The 18,514-nt window shown below is 32.4% G+C and overlaps 1 protein-coding gene across 1 annotated transcript in view; it reads left to right on the forward strand.

Annotated features, from left to right (window-relative positions):
* LOC129223212 (serine-rich adhesin for platelets-like) overlaps positions 1-17,901 on the forward strand; it is a 57,338-nt gene extending 39,437 nt beyond the window's left edge. Inside the window, exons 18-27 of the mRNA XM_054857777.1 lie at positions 1,447-1,594; positions 1,679-1,767; positions 1,851-1,937; positions 7,746-7,836; positions 7,955-8,135; positions 8,997-9,081; positions 10,078-10,259; positions 11,166-11,238; positions 15,064-15,225; positions 17,236-17,901. Coding sequence (XP_054713752.1) covers positions 1,447-1,594; positions 1,679-1,767; positions 1,851-1,937; positions 7,746-7,836; positions 7,955-8,135; positions 8,997-9,081; positions 10,078-10,259; positions 11,166-11,238; positions 15,064-15,225; positions 17,236-17,382 — 1,245 coding nt within the window. The 3' untranslated portion in view covers positions 17,383-17,901. The remainder of the gene's footprint in view (positions 1-1,446; positions 1,595-1,678; positions 1,768-1,850; positions 1,938-7,745; positions 7,837-7,954; positions 8,136-8,996; positions 9,082-10,077; positions 10,260-11,165; positions 11,239-15,063; positions 15,226-17,235) is intronic.
* Positions 17,902-18,514: the final 613 nt, after the last annotated feature.

Here is an 18,514-nt window from a genome sequence, read left to right on the forward strand (position 1 = left end):
CAGTATTTTTTAGGTAAGTAGAACTACATTGCTTCTTTACTTTAACTATCACTTGTTACTCTTGCAGTAACAATTATACTGCTTAAAAGTTCAGTTCAAGATTATTTCCATTTAAAATTTTTAGTTTCGTCATGATTAGATATGCCTTTGAGAATGGTTTTAATAATTTCTCAGAATTCTTATGTTAACTGGTTCCTGGAAGTAAAGTATTTGTTTTAGGTTTCCTATAATATTTCTCTGTCGATAATTTAATAACTATTTTTACCAAAAAAAGGAGGATCTTTTCAAAATATATTTTTAATTAACAGCTTAAACCGTTTTAAACACTGCATTTTATTTAATATGCAATGCTTTTCAGGTAGGGTTTAGAAAGGTAACCATTATCATTGGTAACGTAAATCAGGGAAAAGTCAGGGAACTTTTTTTCCCAGTTCCTGTCGCCACCCTGTTCTTTTCAAGCCGTGAAGTAGACCATTTATGTAATGTTTTCATGATAACATCTTCTTAAAGTTTTTTGAATTGTTCAAGATGTGGTTTTTATGGTATGATATTTTTTTTTAGAATATGGCTCATTCAAAGTAAATAAAAATTGTACATGGAATTTGCCTTTGATGCAATGGTTATGGTATTCCTTCCAAAAATGAAATTGCTTAGTTAAATAAGATCTTACTGCTTTGTATAGATATATTTCCATGGCACCTTTTTTTCTGATGTTGAAAGTTTATTGAATTACAGAATTTTTGCTGAAAATTAATCTAGCTAGTGATTTTTTTTCCCAAAAATTAGCATAAACTGGACCTACTAGCATTGGTAGCTTGATATTGCAAATTTTAATAAATAAGAGTTCACTGCTTCAGCTTTTTGAATCATTTATCATGAATTCATTCTCTTTGCTTCCAGCGAATGGAAACTTTCTCAAAACGCGTACCGTTTATTTAACCTAAGTATTATTTTTTTTTTTTTTAAATTTTTGTACTTATATGAATGAATGTGCAGTTTTACAATTGTGATACATGGGGATCGGTTTTGGGACTTCAATGTTGTTAATTTGTATTTCTATTGAAGAACACTTGTATTAAGATTCTTCTCTTTAATCATTTTTAGGATAGTTGTGCTTGAATGTAGAAACACACTATGCTCCACTAAGGTGCTTGTGCCAGCATATTTATATTTAATCTTTCACATGATTGCTGTAAAAAGAACACTTTACCATCTGAAGGCAGCTTTTTTAAACTTATGATCTAAAAAATCTGCAAGAGGATCTCTATTCTACAATCTCAATGTGAATAAAAGTGCACATTTGAAGTTACGACTGGTCCTGGAATGGGATTTAATCATGCTTTATAAAACTAAAGTTCATGATGTTTTTGATTTGATGTGAAAACTATTGAATGGAAATTAATTATCTTTCATTTTGTCTAATAAAAATTATTCTTAAATTTTTAGGAGTTTTATGGTCGAACTTCAGAATTTGGCTTGAAAATTTCTCATTTGCGTAAATCTTATGAAGCAGCAAAAACAGATGCAATGATATTATTTGAAGATATTCTTGGAGAAGCAATATCCTCTGTATTTTTATCATCTAAAACTGATGGTAGGCTGATAAGTATAAACAAGCTTCTATTTGTATACAGTTTTTTTTTTTGGTACTATATTCACTTCTTTCTGAATTTTTCAGACAAATCTGATGAAGATGATGAAGTTATAAGATGCATTTGCAATATTTATAAAGATGAAGGTCTTATGATTCAATGTGAAAAATGCTTAGTAAGTGTTTTTCGTATTGATTTTTTGCATTTTTATTAGTCTATTTTAACTTGCTCTAAATGATGCTGGAAATTCTTTTTTAGGTTTGGCAACATTGTGATTGTGTTGGTGTTGATGGAAAAGTTGAAAAATATTTGTGCGAGCAGTGTAGCGGATTAGAGCTATCAAAGGTAATTTAATTTACAGTTTGTTTTGTCTATTTTTAGTATTGTTCAAACCCACTATGAAATGTTAATTAGGGCAAATGTCATGATACCCATGTTTTAAAGCCTTATACTAAGGTTGTGTTCAACGAGTTCGACCGAGAGCGACCGGTTAGTTAATCACGTGACAACTAATGATCATTTGCTCCAAACAACCAATCAACTGCTTAGAATGGTAACCGCCGTGGTAACCGGTTGATCATAGAACGATTCGGTTAGTAACCAGTTACTTACCGGTCGACCGGTGAGTTTCGTCGAACGCAACCAATAACAAGCCTGCACTCAACTCAGCTGCATACAAGGAGATACTCTTAACACGAACATGCTTAAAATGAAAATTCGTTTAGCACAAAATGATACAGCTGTCTGGACAGTGTACTGTGCAATTTAATACGAACATTTTAGCGTGAAATTCTTTTAACACTTAAAAATATTTCATTCCCCTCAGTTTCGGGTTAAAAACTTTACACCATGGTCCAAAATTATTGTTTTTGGATCTGGAATCAAGCAAAGAATTATTCTGGATAAATTGTTGAAAGGAATTTTAAATTGTAATGAATGGCAATTTTTGCTGACAAAGCAAGCTTAAACATTTACTGTGATAAGAGTACAAATGGTTTCAGGTATAGATGGGCTACCTAAGTCCACTCGCATAACTTTAAATGAATCTCTTTTATCTTTTTCTTTTGACTAAAATATGTTTCAGCCCTGCATCTTTATAAATAAAACAAAGACTATGTATCAGGCTTGAAGTTGATTACGAGAAAATGTAATCGATTACGATTATGATTACCAGCTTGAAAAATAGGAGATTACAATTATGATTACGATTATAATGCTCTGCCAAAACGTAATTACGATTACAGCAACGATTAGATTATGTCAAAAATGTAATCGATTACAATTACGATGTGCCGATTACGATTTTGATTACGATTACAGACTCGTGAGAGGAAATGTCATGCACACATATACTATATTATTCTCATTATTATTTTGCGGCAACAATGTCATAGTTAAAAAATTATGATTTTTGATTGTGCTTTTAAATGCTACATAACTATTTTGACCATATATCCTGCACAGGTAATTAGGTGTCCTATATCCAAATGACTTGCCACATTATAAGGCATTTTGTACATGATTTAAATTTTCATTATTATTTTTCATGCAACAAATACAGTTTCTAAAATTTATGCACTATATTTCTGCATTCTATTCTCTACAATTTGCTATAATATTATTTAATTCAACCTATTTTTTGAAAAAAAAAACCATGCAAAACATGCATAGTATTAAAATATATTCAAATAGTATAAATAAATGATAGGAAAATAAATGTTCAAAATAAATACTGCAATCAAGACAATTTTTTATTGCATTTTAATAATACCAATGCTTTAAATGTATCATGTTTCATCCTCATTCTCTGTGAGGTATAAAACTTTCAGGCAATACTGAATAACAGCTCAACAGGTGCAGATGATGCACAAATTGACAAGTACTTGGGAGCAATTTTGCTCAGTAATGGATATACATGAATTTAGGGTGGTCCAAAATTTCGAAGGTGAAAATTTTTTGAGTCCTACCCTCCCATTTTGTTCCAATGTATTAAAAAATAAATCAGACAAAATTTGAAAATATTTCGATAATATTTAGAGGTAGCTCAACGCAGATAAAGTTTTCATCATTGCTGAATAGAACGCGTACGACACACAATCATTGACCTGACTAAGGTAAAATACAATTGCTATTTTTATTAACAAGAAAACAATTGCTTTATAAAATTGCTATTTTATATAGAGGCTTAACAATAGCCATTATGAATATACTTTTATAAATACAAGTAAATACATAAAATCTATTCCTTTAACAGTCGTGATCGAATAAATTTTCAACTTATTGTTGCTTATGTATGAATTTTTAATTGTTTTGGTTTTGATTTCACCACTGTTGGAATGGCAGTTTGCACTTATTTTTGAAATGCATATGTCTCTTTACTTTAAAATAACTGAGCATGGCAAATATATCAATTAGATCAAAATCAGAGGTTTATCTTCTTAATTCAACCATAAGTGAGCTGACAGGTAGTAAACTACCTTCAATTTGTATAGCATTGGGTATGTTTCTTTATAACCATATTGAATTAAAGAAAACTGTAAGAGAATCTTCAAGAAATACAACAGAAGAAATAAAATTTTGGCAGAAAGCCAGAATACCTGTACAAAGACCACAAAACTGTAAGCCCAAGTTGGAAAAACTTTATTAACAATGGAAGTTATTGAAAAAAACAAAACAAAATCAGAAGTACAATGACACAAAAAAAGGTGAGCTTTGCAGGACTGGTGCCTAACTGACAAAGTTTCTGCAATGTGCTTTGACACAACGAGTGTTAATACCGGGGAAAGCAAGGGTACCCGTGTTTTACTAAAGCAAAAACTAAAGAAAGGGTTACTATATTTTCCATGTCGACATCACATTATGGAATTAATTATTGGTGCAGTGGTTTAAATGTTTGGGTTTTTCTTCCGCACCAGACGATTCTAGGCCTACTGGAAATTCATAGACAAGGACTAATACATCATAGGCATCAAGAACAAGGACATTTTAGCACAAGTGACAGATGTAAAGGATGATACAATAGTATTTGCTGAAAGATTACTGCATGACATGCAAGCGAGAGGTGACTATCGAGTGGTGACTGTCTTGAACTATGCTTAATATTTCTCTGTAAAGCTCCCCCACATGGTATCTAATTTGTAGCACCTGGGCCTATGAGTCATATGACACATCAGTCATATGATAGATATATCATATGACAGTCATATGATAGATGTCCAAAATTTTGTATTGTTTCAAAACATGGATATTTTGAAACAATACATTTTACCATCACGACAATAGAAGAAAAGGTATTGCTTAAAATATGCATATTTGCATAGCGTCAATTTTATTTCTATCTGCATTTATGGCATAAAATGGTAAAACGCGGAACTTTGAGGCTGTTGAGCTACCTCTAAATGTTAAAATTATGAGCTCAAACTTCACAATAGTTATTTTTTACTCAGATGGAACCAAATGAGGGGGTAGGACCAATAAAAATCAGGAATTTTTTTTAAAAGGCCTTTTTTGGACCACCCTAATGAATATTGGATCCCAGTATTCTAGGGGATCAATATTATGCTCATTTGGTGCGCTAGTTTCATACGCATTTATTTCGCTTTCGATTTTCTCCTGTATTAAGGAATTATTATTTTTGTAAGTGCTGGCTGGTTTTTCTAAAAATGCGAACAATTTCCCTTTTTTTGCAGGCTGTTTTGGTGACACATCTTTTGTGTCCTTATCTTCTGATTCAGTGCAAATGTTATGACAGTCTTTGTTAGACATTATTTCTTCCTTGATAATTTCTTTTATTTTATTTTTTGTGCTTGAATCATACCAGTTACATTTGAGCCTTGGGTCTAAAAATGAAGCCACTTGAAATGCTTCTGGTTCTTCATAGTGACTCATTCTAGAAGTTAGTGCTGACAACAGCTTTTTACTGTCGTATTAGAGTATTGCAAATTTTTGGTCAGGAGGTCCTCAAGATGGTGCTTGAACACTCTTAAAGCAATATAATTGGAAAGCACTTTAAAATTAAAAATGAGTATAATAAGTTTTGCTATGATTTCCAGGCATTATTTTTTCTCCCACATGCATAAGCATTTTATAATGATATTTTTATATCGTTATCTTTAGTTTCAAAAAGAAGTGTTTTTACAAAGGTTAAAACTAATGTTTTTAAAATCTTTAAATGCAAACTTTTTTCTCTTATATACCTATTAAAAAGTATCAGCATTGAAATATAAAGCATAAATTTAAGATTAAATTAGATGTGAAAATATTTTGAAAAATCACTTACCAGAGTGATGTCATCACAAAAATCAAAGAACCGTTAAGATAGTGCGTGTGAATGAGCACTGAAGTGCAAATCCAAATTCGCTCTTCTTTTGACAAAATTACTCCTCTTCCGCCAATGAAAGTAAAAAAAAAACACCAAAAGCATAAAACTGTTTTTTTAGAACTTTGTCGAAACGAAAACATGTGTTCGTACAGCACTGTTGATATTGTTCTCTTTCCGAGGTGGTAGCTCCGCTTGTTTGTCTATCATTCACAGATGAAAAGGAAAATTGATGACCAATCCAACTTGGGGACGCGTTCCTGTCAATGACACCTACAGGGTACGAAACCCACTAAGATGCGGCATGTTTATGACCCTTCGCCAACGAGCCCTTTTAGCAGCAGGGCCTAAAGGCTCTGCTGTCTAGTCCTTTGTATGTTTCTATTGAAGTCTTATCTTTTCCTCAGTCCAGATCCCATCGTCTGCATAGCATTGTAGAAACGCAACTTGAAAGTTTTCACTTTCAGCAAGTCGGGATTACACGATTACGGAACAAAATTATGATTATCTAAACTTAGATTACAATTACGATTATGCAAGAAACACTTGATTAAAATTACGATTACAAGATTACGAGTGTCCCATTGACAGATTATGATTATGATTACAATTACACAAAAATGTAATCGATTACGCAGATTACGATTACGTAATCGGCGATTACTCCAAGCCTGCTATGTATGTATGTTCCCTATACAAATCCACAGTTTACGTCGGATCTCGCCCAAATTTGGCATGGAGGTACTTGGGCACCCGAGAAGGAACGTAGGGGGGGGGGGGGGTTCGAATGCCAAAAAAGTACTGAACCGTTCGAATTTTAATTTTAGGACCTGAAAATGGATCTTTCTACCCTAAATAATTATCTGATTTCTTTGATTTAGGTCCTATTCAAAAGCCCACAAAAAACTTCCATAGTTTCAAAAAAAAAAAAAAGCATCGTGAAAAAATTAAAAAGCACTGCTAAGCCTAATGGAACAGAATTTTAAATCAGAAAATTATTGTTTGCGCGATCTCATATTAAATTAGCGTTCAGAAGGTTGCCACTTTTTTTTTCTCGACTGTAACTAAATAAAATTTTCTTCCTGTTTTGAGGTAAAAATTTCCCCATTTGATTATTTTTTGGCAATTTATCATCTTCCTTTTTTTAGGATTTTAGTTGTATTTTAGGGGTTGCGTTTAATTTTTTCGGGAACTTTTGATTTGCCGTTTTCTTTCTTTGAGGATGATTATTTTGATGGGAAATTTTGTAGTATTTTTTTTTTCTAATTGAAGCCTGATCGTTGAATAATGAATATGCATCACTTGACATAACTTTTATTTTTGAGGTGGACCGTGCAAAGCCGGGCAATGCAGCTAGTTTATAATGAATCACCTTTTATATCTAAGGCTTTAGAAAATGAAAGTACAAGTCACTCTAATAATATTTGCTTGTATCTTTAAAATACTCTAAATTATTTCTGCCTCAAAAAGTCCCTTGGCTGAGATCAAGGACATTCATTTAATGGAAGCTCATTTTTCATTATCTTTATAGTGAAGAACTATTAGTTGTTTTAAGATTGTACCTGTTCGAAGTCAGTAAGTGTAAGAGTATTTTATGTTGTGTATGATTTAATACTTTAATAACTTTATTTGATTACTACTATTTTATGGGTTCCTTAAAACTGTTCCTTTTTAGGGACATGGTAAATTTATTTCATGTTTTTGCTTTTAAGTATTGCATACTACTACAGCCATCTGGAAATCTACGTGTATTTCTCAAATATTTGTTAGTTATATGCTTTACCACCTTTGGCCCTTAATGCATTAAACGTTTTAATGTAATTTTATTTTTCCAGGAAGTACTAATGATACCTCGACCACATTATGCCACTCCAGACTGTCAGTATTATATAACTCTTCTAAAAGATGAATTACAAATAAAACAAGGTGATTTCATTTTTTTTAAAACTTAGTCCATAGTTTTGATACTGCTTGGTATTCTTCTTTAATTGCGTGTACTATTTATTTGTCTTCATTTATTCATTTGTATGATTCAATGATGCAGGAGATTGTGTTTATCTTCGATATGAAGAAGAAGAAGGTTCGTCTTCATGTGAAAAAGTTCAAGATCAAATTTTGGCTCAGGGAATGGAAAATGGAGATGCTGCTGCAAGGGAAAGTCTTAGAGGAGAAAAAACAGAACAGTTGGATATTTTTCGTGTGGAGAGGTTATGGAAAGATGAAGAGTGAGTTTTTCAGTCTTAGTGTTTGTAAAGGGTTTAACATATTGTATGCGGATGTATTTCTTCACAGACTTACGTGTGCTGTGGCCATTTATTTTTTGACTAACAATGTAAAAGTGCATTTTCCGCATGTATTATGTTAAATTGAGTGAAGTAAAATAAATATATATAACAGATGAACAATTAAATTCAGAATATTAGATAATGTAAATTTTTTTTTAAAGTAATTTTCTTCATGAAATTACACTTGTCATAAAGATTATTTACAACGTATAATGTTATATATTCTTATTTCTTATCATTCTGAATGATGGGAATCAGTAATCTAAAAATTTTGTATTTAGATGTTTACTGTAAGTTCATCTATATAAGTGTTTATTTCCTGAAAAAACATAATTTTGAACAAAAAAAAACTTTTTTCGATAATTCAGGGCTTGGGTTAAACCCTGAAAAAAAAAAAAAAAAAAGAGGATAAAATCAAACTTAGACGATTTGAAACTATGACAACCACAATTTTGCTCTCTAAATAAATATTAGAAACAGCCATTGTCATAGTGATCTGAAAAATCAGAGCAATATCAACTTTAGCCAAGTGAGGATAATAAGCAACTCATGATTGCTCAAAAAAAAAAAAAAAAAAATACAGGAAAGGAAAAGAAATAATGAAAAGAAGAAAAAAAAATTCCTGCCCACAAATTTTTTAAAGCTCTTGCCGGCCTGCAGGTCAAAAATTCAATGTGGACATTTGGTCAAATTTACAAGTTATACTGCATTTTGAATTTTTTCGTTTCTTATAATTTGCTGTTTGACTCTTCAGATTGTAGTATAAGTGTTTGAATTAATTATTTTCCCTGGTTTCTGTAGGAATAAAAAGTATGCCTTTGGACATCATTATTTACGACCACATGAAACTTATCATGAACCATCTAGAAAGTTTTTTCCTAATGAGGTATGTATTATTCTTATGATCCTTAGGAAAGATTTCAGTAGTAGTAATCAGTTCTGTGTTTTTTTTTCCAAAAATTTATAAAAACAAAGACCCCTTGTTCGGTTTACACCTAATTCGGTACACTTGCAAGAGTTCCTTGTTGAAGACTAATGCGTAGTTGTAAATCTCACTAATTATAAATGTTTTCATAATAAAGGAATGAACTCAATTCTCTGATGAATTCAATTTGATTTTTTCTATTTGTAAACTTGTTTCGATAAAAAGATTTTTTTTTTTTTTTGAAATGTATCTTTTCTAAATTCAACTTGGATTCAGAAAATTATTTCTAAATATCTAACAGAATTATATATTTAACCTTAAAACATCTTTTGGCTCCTTTTTCATTCTGTGCCTAATAAAAATCAATTTTTTTCCCACCTTAGGACAGTGACCAGGTCTATTGTACAGATTACTCAGCCTGTATCAAACTATGCTCATTAATTTCATAATGCACCCTGTATACACAATACCTTAAAACATACAGTTGGATCTCTATTTAACGACTTTCAAGGGACCACAATAAATCGTCCTTAAGTAGAGTGCGTTCTTAAATAGAATGCTTCTAAAACTACAGTGGAGCATCCAGGACCATGATAAGTCGTCTTTAAATAGAGAAAGTCGTTAAACAGAAACCCAACTGTACTAGAATTAAGTTTCCTAGATTCCAGTTGAACAGGATTTATAATTTTTTTTTTGTATTTATAAATTAAACATAAAAATTAATGCACATAGTAAGATTTTCCTCAGTACATAACATGTACTTGGAGTGTTATATTAATGCTATTTGAGGACCTGCATTGTTTAAGAGTAAGTTGTTCTTTTTCGAAATATATAAATGCTGGAATGTTAAGAAATTGAATTTTCGTTGTGTTATTTTGCAAATAACTGAATATTGTGTGTGTAATGTATATATAACTGAATATACTTTAACTTGTATGCATTGTTTTATCTTTATAGGTGTTCAGGGTACCATTATATGAAATTATTTCATTTGATTCTATTATTGGCCACTGCTGTGTATTAGATCTTCCGACTTATTGCAAAGGACGACCGAAAGGATACAAAGAGGAAGATATATATATCTGTGAATATCGAGTTGATAAAACTGCTCATATGTTCTACAAGATATCAAAGATAAAGTAAGTGTTTTTATCAAACAGCTATAAAAAGTAATTAGTACTTAACATTTTTAGAAAATATCATGAGGAATGAAAAATTTGATTTTGATACTTGGGAAACCTTTAGCTTAATTCAGTTGTTACTTTATTTACTCATTCATTTTCGTATTACTTTAACTCACTACGTTTTAGCCAGAAACTTAGGTATTTGATCTATTTCAAACAGGTTCAAATAAGGTTCTTCTGTCTTGATATAGAAGTTTGGTAAGACCTCATTTGGAGTTTAGTGTTCAGTTTTGGTCTCCTTATCTGAATATGAAAAAGCTTTAAAGAAGGGCTACTGGGGTAGTAAGGGGACTTTCAGATTTAGATAATGATTTCAGACTTATAGGTCTTAATATGTATAGCCTGGAGCATAGAAGAGTCAGAAGGGACATGATTCAGTTATTTAAATTTATCAAAATGAAAGATGTTAATGGGTTAAATTTTTGCACAGAAAGCAGGACGAGAGGGTCATTGTTTTAAGCTATTCAAATCTCATGCTAATCAAGAAATTAAGAAAAATTATTACTTTTGTATGGTTGTGGGCACTTAGAGCAACTGACCGGAAGAGGTTGTAATGAGTAAGGTGGTAGATAGTTTTAAGAGGGCCATTGATCTTCATTGGGGTCTAATAAACTGACTAGGACCAGCCTAGCTGGACCCAGAACCTGTTACTGGTCGTCATATTTGTTATTGATATGATAGTAGAAATTTTTAAAATGTTCATACTGGAAGTGTACTGAATGATTCACTGAATCTTTAGACCCCCCCCCCCCCTGTTTGGTAATGGATAACATTTTCTGTAATCACTATGAGTGGAGGCTTCTGAATTTCTATAGCTTAATTTTATATGAATTATTTTAAAAGTTTTTGATTATGTTTCAGGTATCCTGTATGTACAAAAAAATATGCTTTTGATCATTTTGATAAGAAGTTAAATCCTAAAAGAACTTTTGTGGTAAGTTTACTGTTATTAGTATTATTAGCTATTGGTACATCTATTTCAACTTTATACTAACAACTGTTCTGCTACTTTTACTTTTCGTAGAGCTATATATAATTTTAAATCGTGAAAATAGTTTTACTCAGTACATTGTAAAAAATGTCAAAATTGAAGCAAAAAATATATAAATTTGAAAATAATTTAATATGCATGTTAAATTTTATCAAAATTAATTTTTCTAAAAGACGACCATTTAAGAAGGCAACATTTTTTTTATCTCTATTCAAAAATATGTAATTAACATTTTGAAGAAAAATGCACGTCATAATCCTGAAATACATTCTGCAGCAATATGTTTTTTCCAGATTTTTCTCACAACCTATGACTTAGCTTCCAGATAAAGGGTGTAGCATAAACCATAAACATAAATAATGCCAAGTACAGGGTGTTTCAAAAAGAATGACCCATTTTTAAGAAATCATAACTATTCAGATTTTGATCCGTTTCATTGAATTAGGCATTGTTAGAAACATTATTATTATCCATGCAATATAAAATTCATTAATATCCATGTAATATAAACTTAATCTGAAGTGTCTAGTTTCAATAGTTTTCATAATATACAGGGTTGTCCAAATTAAAGTTCCCCAACTCAGAGGCCTGTGCAGGATGTTCTATGGGTCATAATGTGATGAAATTTTGGAAACAGAAAATTTAGATCATGCGCTCGTGATTAATTTAAAAAAAAAAAAAGTACCTGAAATTGCCGATAGGTGGCGTTGCAGATCAACAAGACATTCTATAGATGTTCTATATGTCTGCCGTGGTTCTCCACAACTTTTTCCATCCGTAAAGCAGCGTGTTCCACAGCGGAACGCAATAAGTGCACATTAGAACCATGCACATTCTGAATAATTGAGTCTTTCAGATCTGCCAAGGTTGCTGGATTTTCTCGGTAGACTTGATCTTTTAAAAATCCCCATAACCAAAAATCGCATGAGATCAGGCGAGCGAGGAGGCCAAGCTGTTGGTAAACAGCGGCTGATCACACTTGCTTCAGTGAAAGTTGCCCGTAACACCTGTTGAACACCCAGAAAAATATGGGGAGGTGCACCATCCTGCATAAATATCGTGACCTGGAGGTGGCCACGTTGTTGCAGTTCAGGAATCACAAACATTGTCAACATGTCCTGATATCGTCTTCCTGTGACAGAGCAGGTTTCGAATCCTCTTGAAGTCACCTCTTCAAAAAAATAAGGCCCAATGATGAATGTTGCAGTGAAACCGCACCATACCGTAACCTTTGCAGGTTGCAAGGGCACTTGATGAATTGCTCGCGGGTTTTCACTTGCCCAAATGCGGCAGTTGTGCGCATTCACTTGACCATTCAGGTGAAAATGGGCCTCATCCGTCCAAAGGATATTCCACGGCCAAACAGCATCAACTTCCATTCTGGCAAGGAACTGCAGCGCAAATGTTTCCCGAACCACAGAGTCCCCGTCCGACAGCTGATGAAGACTATGGATTTTGTAAGGAAAATGGCGTAGGATTTGACGCATCACATGCCAGACGGTCATATAGGGCATATCCACAGCACGAGAAACACGTGGCACACTGACAACACCATGTGGCGATTGTCTAGTGTTATCCACGACCGCCAAAGCAACGTCTTCTACGCGTGCAGAATTCACAGCATGGTGTCCTCTACCTGGCAAAATTCCGAGTTGTCCAGATCTTTCGAACTTCCTCATCATCTCTCTTAAAGCGCGTGGTGACATCGGTCCTTGGCGCATGTTCTTCAGCCGACGGAATGCTCTTAAAGCAGCACATGAGTTCTCGTCATTCTGGTAAAAAAGTTTGACCAATAGAGATTTGTCTTTCAAAGTCACCATTGTGTACCAGCGATGTTGAAAATAACTGCCTGTGCAGCGCCTGTCTTCCACCTTCCACTTTTGTAGGGCTCATTTGCATACGTTGCGCAGAAGCTTTATTTCTTCAAATCACATTGTTGAAATATGCAAATTTCCCAATTACTTGTGTTAAGCACCATCTATCGGCAACTTTTAGTACTATTTTTTTTTTAAATAAATCACGAGCACATGATCTGAAGTGTCTGTTTCCAAAATTTCATCACATTATGACCCATAGAACATCTTGCACAGGCCTCTGAGTTGGTGAACTTTAATTTGGACAACCCTGTACACATTTCAAATTGGGTTATTCTTTTTGAAACACCCTGTATTTTAAAGTTCATTGACTCAAGAAGTTGTGAATAAGGATTTGAATATTATTAAAATTTGATTATTAAGTCACATAATAAATCTTGTGTATAATGACATGGGAATATATTATAAATATTCAGCTATGGACACAGTGTAAGAAATATAGTGCAATCATCACACAGGTTAGATACTTCTGCCTAATTTCATGTGAGTACTGTAATTAGTGACTGGCTACTTTAGAATTTCATAATACCGGTATTTTCGACATAAGCTGAAAATAATATCTTTTAATTAAGCGAGTGGTGCAGAATTTCACTCTTTGTTTGTGCCAAATTGCAGCTAGATATTGGTGACACATCAAAGATGTTTTAAACTAATTCCCATGTATTGTGCTTTATTTTAGAGTTTAAATAGACATATTTGAATGAGAAGTTTTCAAAACATATATTTTTAACATCAGCTTGTTAATTACTGGTCACCTTGTAGGGTAAAGGCACCAGTTACAGACAAGGGTTCAGTAACAGACATTCATAAGTTTGTGTTTAAATAATAAGACTTTTAGGCAGGTAAAACGGATATTGCTGCGACCCATGAATACGGTGCAACCATCTAGTGTTATCAGAGTGAATTTTATGAGCCAGTTGATATTTACAAGGCTGTGGTGGAAGGTTATGAACAGCCATCACAAGGTCTGCCAGTTTTTCAAGCCCATTTGAATTTCATAAGATTTTAAATCTAAAAGTAAAGAACTTTTGCACATTTTGAGGAGAAAAGGGGAATTCTGTCCATTACTCATCCTTTCCTTGCCTTATCTATTACTGGGTATCATCAGATTTTTCGGTGTCTGTTACTGGGGGGTCGGACCTTTTTTCAAAATTGAGCAAATAAGAATAGAATTAAATAATTCAGAGGATCTAAAAGCAGCCAATTGTTAAATGAGATGTAGTTGCAAGAAAGAAATATCATTTAAAAATTCTGAATAGATTAATAGGCTCAGAAAATTGAGTTTACCGGAGAGCGATGTCTTGAGCATGTCTGTTACTGGTGCCGTTACCCTGTGTATATGTATACATTATATGTGTTTGGTGTGTGGGGTGTTATTATAAAAGATGAAAATTGTAGAATGCAATAATATTCACTGGTGATTCACCTGAAGCGTAATTCAAACAGCATCCACACACACATCCTGTAAAGCGGACAGACTTACGTTTTCCGAAAAGGAATAAACATTCATACATTGCGAACGCCCAGAGAAACACACATCAGTACTCTCACCCAATAGAGAGAGCGAGCTCGTCTGGTGGAGATCAATGAAAAAATGCAATCCCAACTCTACGGACGTCAGATATTTCGCTTCTCGATCTGTAGACGGGTCTCGTACAATACGGCTTGCTATCATGGCAATGCCAGCCGAAAACTGGTTTTAGGGAGAAAAGTACATTGGTGACGAGATGTGCGGACGTAGTGTGAAAGTTGCATGAAATGTTTGGTCTTTTGCAGTAACGTATATATACATTGCTGAATTTGTTGATCTAATTTGATGCATTTTTAATGTTTTTTTGATATGATATTTAATGCATGTATCCTTGAATAATACTCCTAACAATTAAATTTATAGCCTCATACTGTTCCTTCCGCTTACCAAAAGAAAGTAGCTTCTGACCGTGGATCATGTGCTGAAAGAAAATCCTCAAAATCTGACCTAAATCAAAAAGATGAAAAGAAAAAGAAAAGTCCTGTGAAAGAAATTGATACTAGATTAGAAGAAACGCCAGAAAGTGTAAGTTCTGCATAGTTTTATCTAGTTAAATGAAACAGGAAATGTTGAATTGCGTCTGATCAAAAACTCGACTTACCAACATAATATATTATATTGCTACATTACTTTTGGCGGGTGGGGTGGATATGAAAATTGTTTAAATTGTTTATGCACAATTTATAGGTTTTTTGTTATCCTTGATTTGGGAACAAACTAGAAGCTAGTTTTTTTTTTTTTTTTGGGGGGGGGGGGGGGTTAAAGTAAATATTTTATATACATTTTTCGGAATATTAACATATTAATTTCGCCATTACTGAAATTCTCATCTTTAAATAAATAAATATGCAGTAGCCGTATTTATTTTTAATTTGAAATTTAAAAAAAAATTAGAATTATACTTAAATTATTGAGAAAACGCAAGTTTTGTTTTTAAAAGTGAACTTGGCCACTCCTCCCATTACATTGACCACTGGGAGGATATAATGCTTATTAAGACTGAGTTTTTGAACTCAATAGTAGTTTTAACATCTTAGTAAAGATTTCTAATAAGATTAAGTGGAATATCACCACTATCTAGCTTCCTCTGTCAGATCATGCATCATTCATTTAATTTTTTACTCGAGCAAAAAAGTGAAAATGACTTGCTTCATTTTTAAAATGTAGATAGTATTTTCCCATTTTGCGAAAAATGTGACCGTAGCGGGCGAAACCCTGATTGCTACGCATAGTGTGTTTCAGTGATCGTGTAATCTTCTGTTTCTAATATCTTGTGCTATAACATCTTCATAACGAGTTATGCTTTTGCTTGATGCATAGCGCACACATAGATTAGTCAATACTTTGGTGGGATCAATGTATTACTTGAGTGTATGCTTTGTCTACTTTTTAAAAAACTGAATTTTAACTAAAGCAGGGTTGCCAACTGCTCCGCATCTTGCGGAGCTGCCCCGAAAAATAGCGGAACTCTGCAACTCTGCAAAGGAGGCACTCTGCTCCACATATCCCGTGTCTACTACTCCATGCCTATTCAAAAATGTTGATCCAGTTCCATCCATTGAGTTAATTTAAGCCAGCATCATTCACCAAATATAGGCTTAATGCTTACCAGGCTTACCAAAGATATAGCTCATGTAGATTTTAACAAAATTAAATTTATTTTAATAAATTCTTTTCTTTTTTATTAAGATAAACATGTAAATATGGGAAATTAAAGATGCTTATACTCAAAGCATGACATAGTGTTTAAAGCTGTTTTATTAATTTTAAAATAATTATTTTTATTGCTTGTTCTCAAAATGATCATCAAAGCTCAAAAACAAAGGTATCACAACATTTACAGAATGAACAAAGAATATAATGCTTCAAAAGCCTAAAAATTATGCTGCAACCTCCTTCCCCTCAAAATAGCAGCCACAGAATTTCAATTTCTAATAACTTCATTTGAAGTATGAGCCAAAAGGCAATTTAATCCTTGTAGTGTGGGAATGCACAAAATTGTGCTATGCTGTGTTTCAACTGTTAATTTCTATAGCTAATTAGAAATTAACAGTGAAAACATTAAGCACAAATAAATAAACTGAATTCTAAGTAAGAAATATAAAAAAGGAATAAAAGTTTTCTTTTTTGTTATGTCTTGCTGTGTCTCTATCAAAGTTACAAAATTTTGAAAAATCTCACTTGAAATTTTGTGGAAACCATTAAAGGAAAAATAGTAAAATTGTTCTTCATTTTTCTTAATTTAAAAAAGAAACTTTTTTTGTCAATTTATTTAGTTAACACTCATTGTGCATCACCTTCCAAAACTTATGTGTATATGTAGCTGTGAAAGTTTGAAATCTGATAAATATCATCCAGTAGTCGGTGAATATCAACATTTGCATACCAAACACAGGGGAAAGACGGAATATTTTTGTTGAATCATCGATGAAAGTTGATATTATCTCATTTCGATCTTTCATGGTAACAGGCTCACATGTATATATGTATGTATGTTTACTTATTTATTTATTATTATTATTTTTATCTTTTCAGAGGGAGAAAAAAAGAACTCATTTAAATAAATTCTTACTCAAGCTTCTGAGTCAAATGCCATGTAAACAGACTGTAGATCTCTCATACCTATTGGATGGGAGTTTAGGTAAAAGAATACGAAGGAAAACAAATCTATCTTTAAGCTGAGTGTAGTAGTTCGCCTAGTGGCGAACGTATTAAATTATAACTATTGTGCCAGTTGAGATCTGCTACTGTCTGCTCATGCACTGCCTGAATCTGCATTGGTGCAGTGTAGCCTACTTCCCAACAGACGAAGTTGATGTCCTGTGTTCGGCGCCTGCTCCAATTTGCTGATCTGACGATTTCGTGATATGTACAGCAGTAATTTTCAAATCAGAAATGTATGTTTTTAAATGTATTGCATCTGTGTTGTAGGCATTTTGCCAGTTTGAGTTTTAATCATGAATTGTTGTTTGTCCCATCAGTTTCATGTCCACTTTTTGTCAGTCATCATGACAAGATGGTTAGCATGCTTTTAACATAGGTAAAATGTTTAAGTATTGGGTAATTTTATGAGAAAATGTTCATTCCATTTTATTGTCATTGTAATGTCTCATGAAATAATGTGCTGCATTATTTCTATTTTAATATCTATCATAATCAAAAACATTTGTTGTTTGATTCATTGTGAACTTCAGAAAGTATAACCCAAGTAAGATATATAAATATTTCTAAATTTTAACTCTGTTTAATTTATTTCTTATAATATTTATGTGATTAGTTTAAAACTGCTCTGAATTGCCAATTTTATTCACTTTGCTTTTTGCAAGTGATAGTTTTTAACATTCTGTACAATTCTATATTAAACTATTAAGATATGTCAGCAAAAAAAGAAAAATGTTTTACTCGACTTGAGGAAATGTTTCGGTATTTGCACTTTATATAATTGACTCTGCATAGTTCCTTTGCATTTAAGTATGTTTTTATTGAGTTTTTTCCCTGTTAGCGTAATGACATTAAATTTAACTTAAACATTTTCCCTATGTTTTTTAAGTCTCTTAGTGTCCAAAATGGAGACTATAGAGTTTTCCCCTTTATTAAATAATTTACTAAATTAATTTTATTATTATCTTTTTGTTTTTTTGTTTTGTTATGTTTTTCACATAATTTTAAATTGACATTTTTATATTGTAAATATCTAGATTTTAATTGATCCTTCTACTTTGTAGAATAAAGGGGTTCTTTTTATTTACATGCAATATACCACATTCATTTTTATTTTCTCAACTTTCTGAGTATATATTAATGAGTCATGCTC

The sequence above is a fragment of the Uloborus diversus genome, chromosome 5 (assembly GCF_026930045.1).
Source record: "Uloborus diversus isolate 005 chromosome 5, Udiv.v.3.1, whole genome shotgun sequence".
Lineage (NCBI taxonomy): Eukaryota > Metazoa > Arthropoda > Arachnida > Araneae > Uloboridae > Uloborus > Uloborus diversus.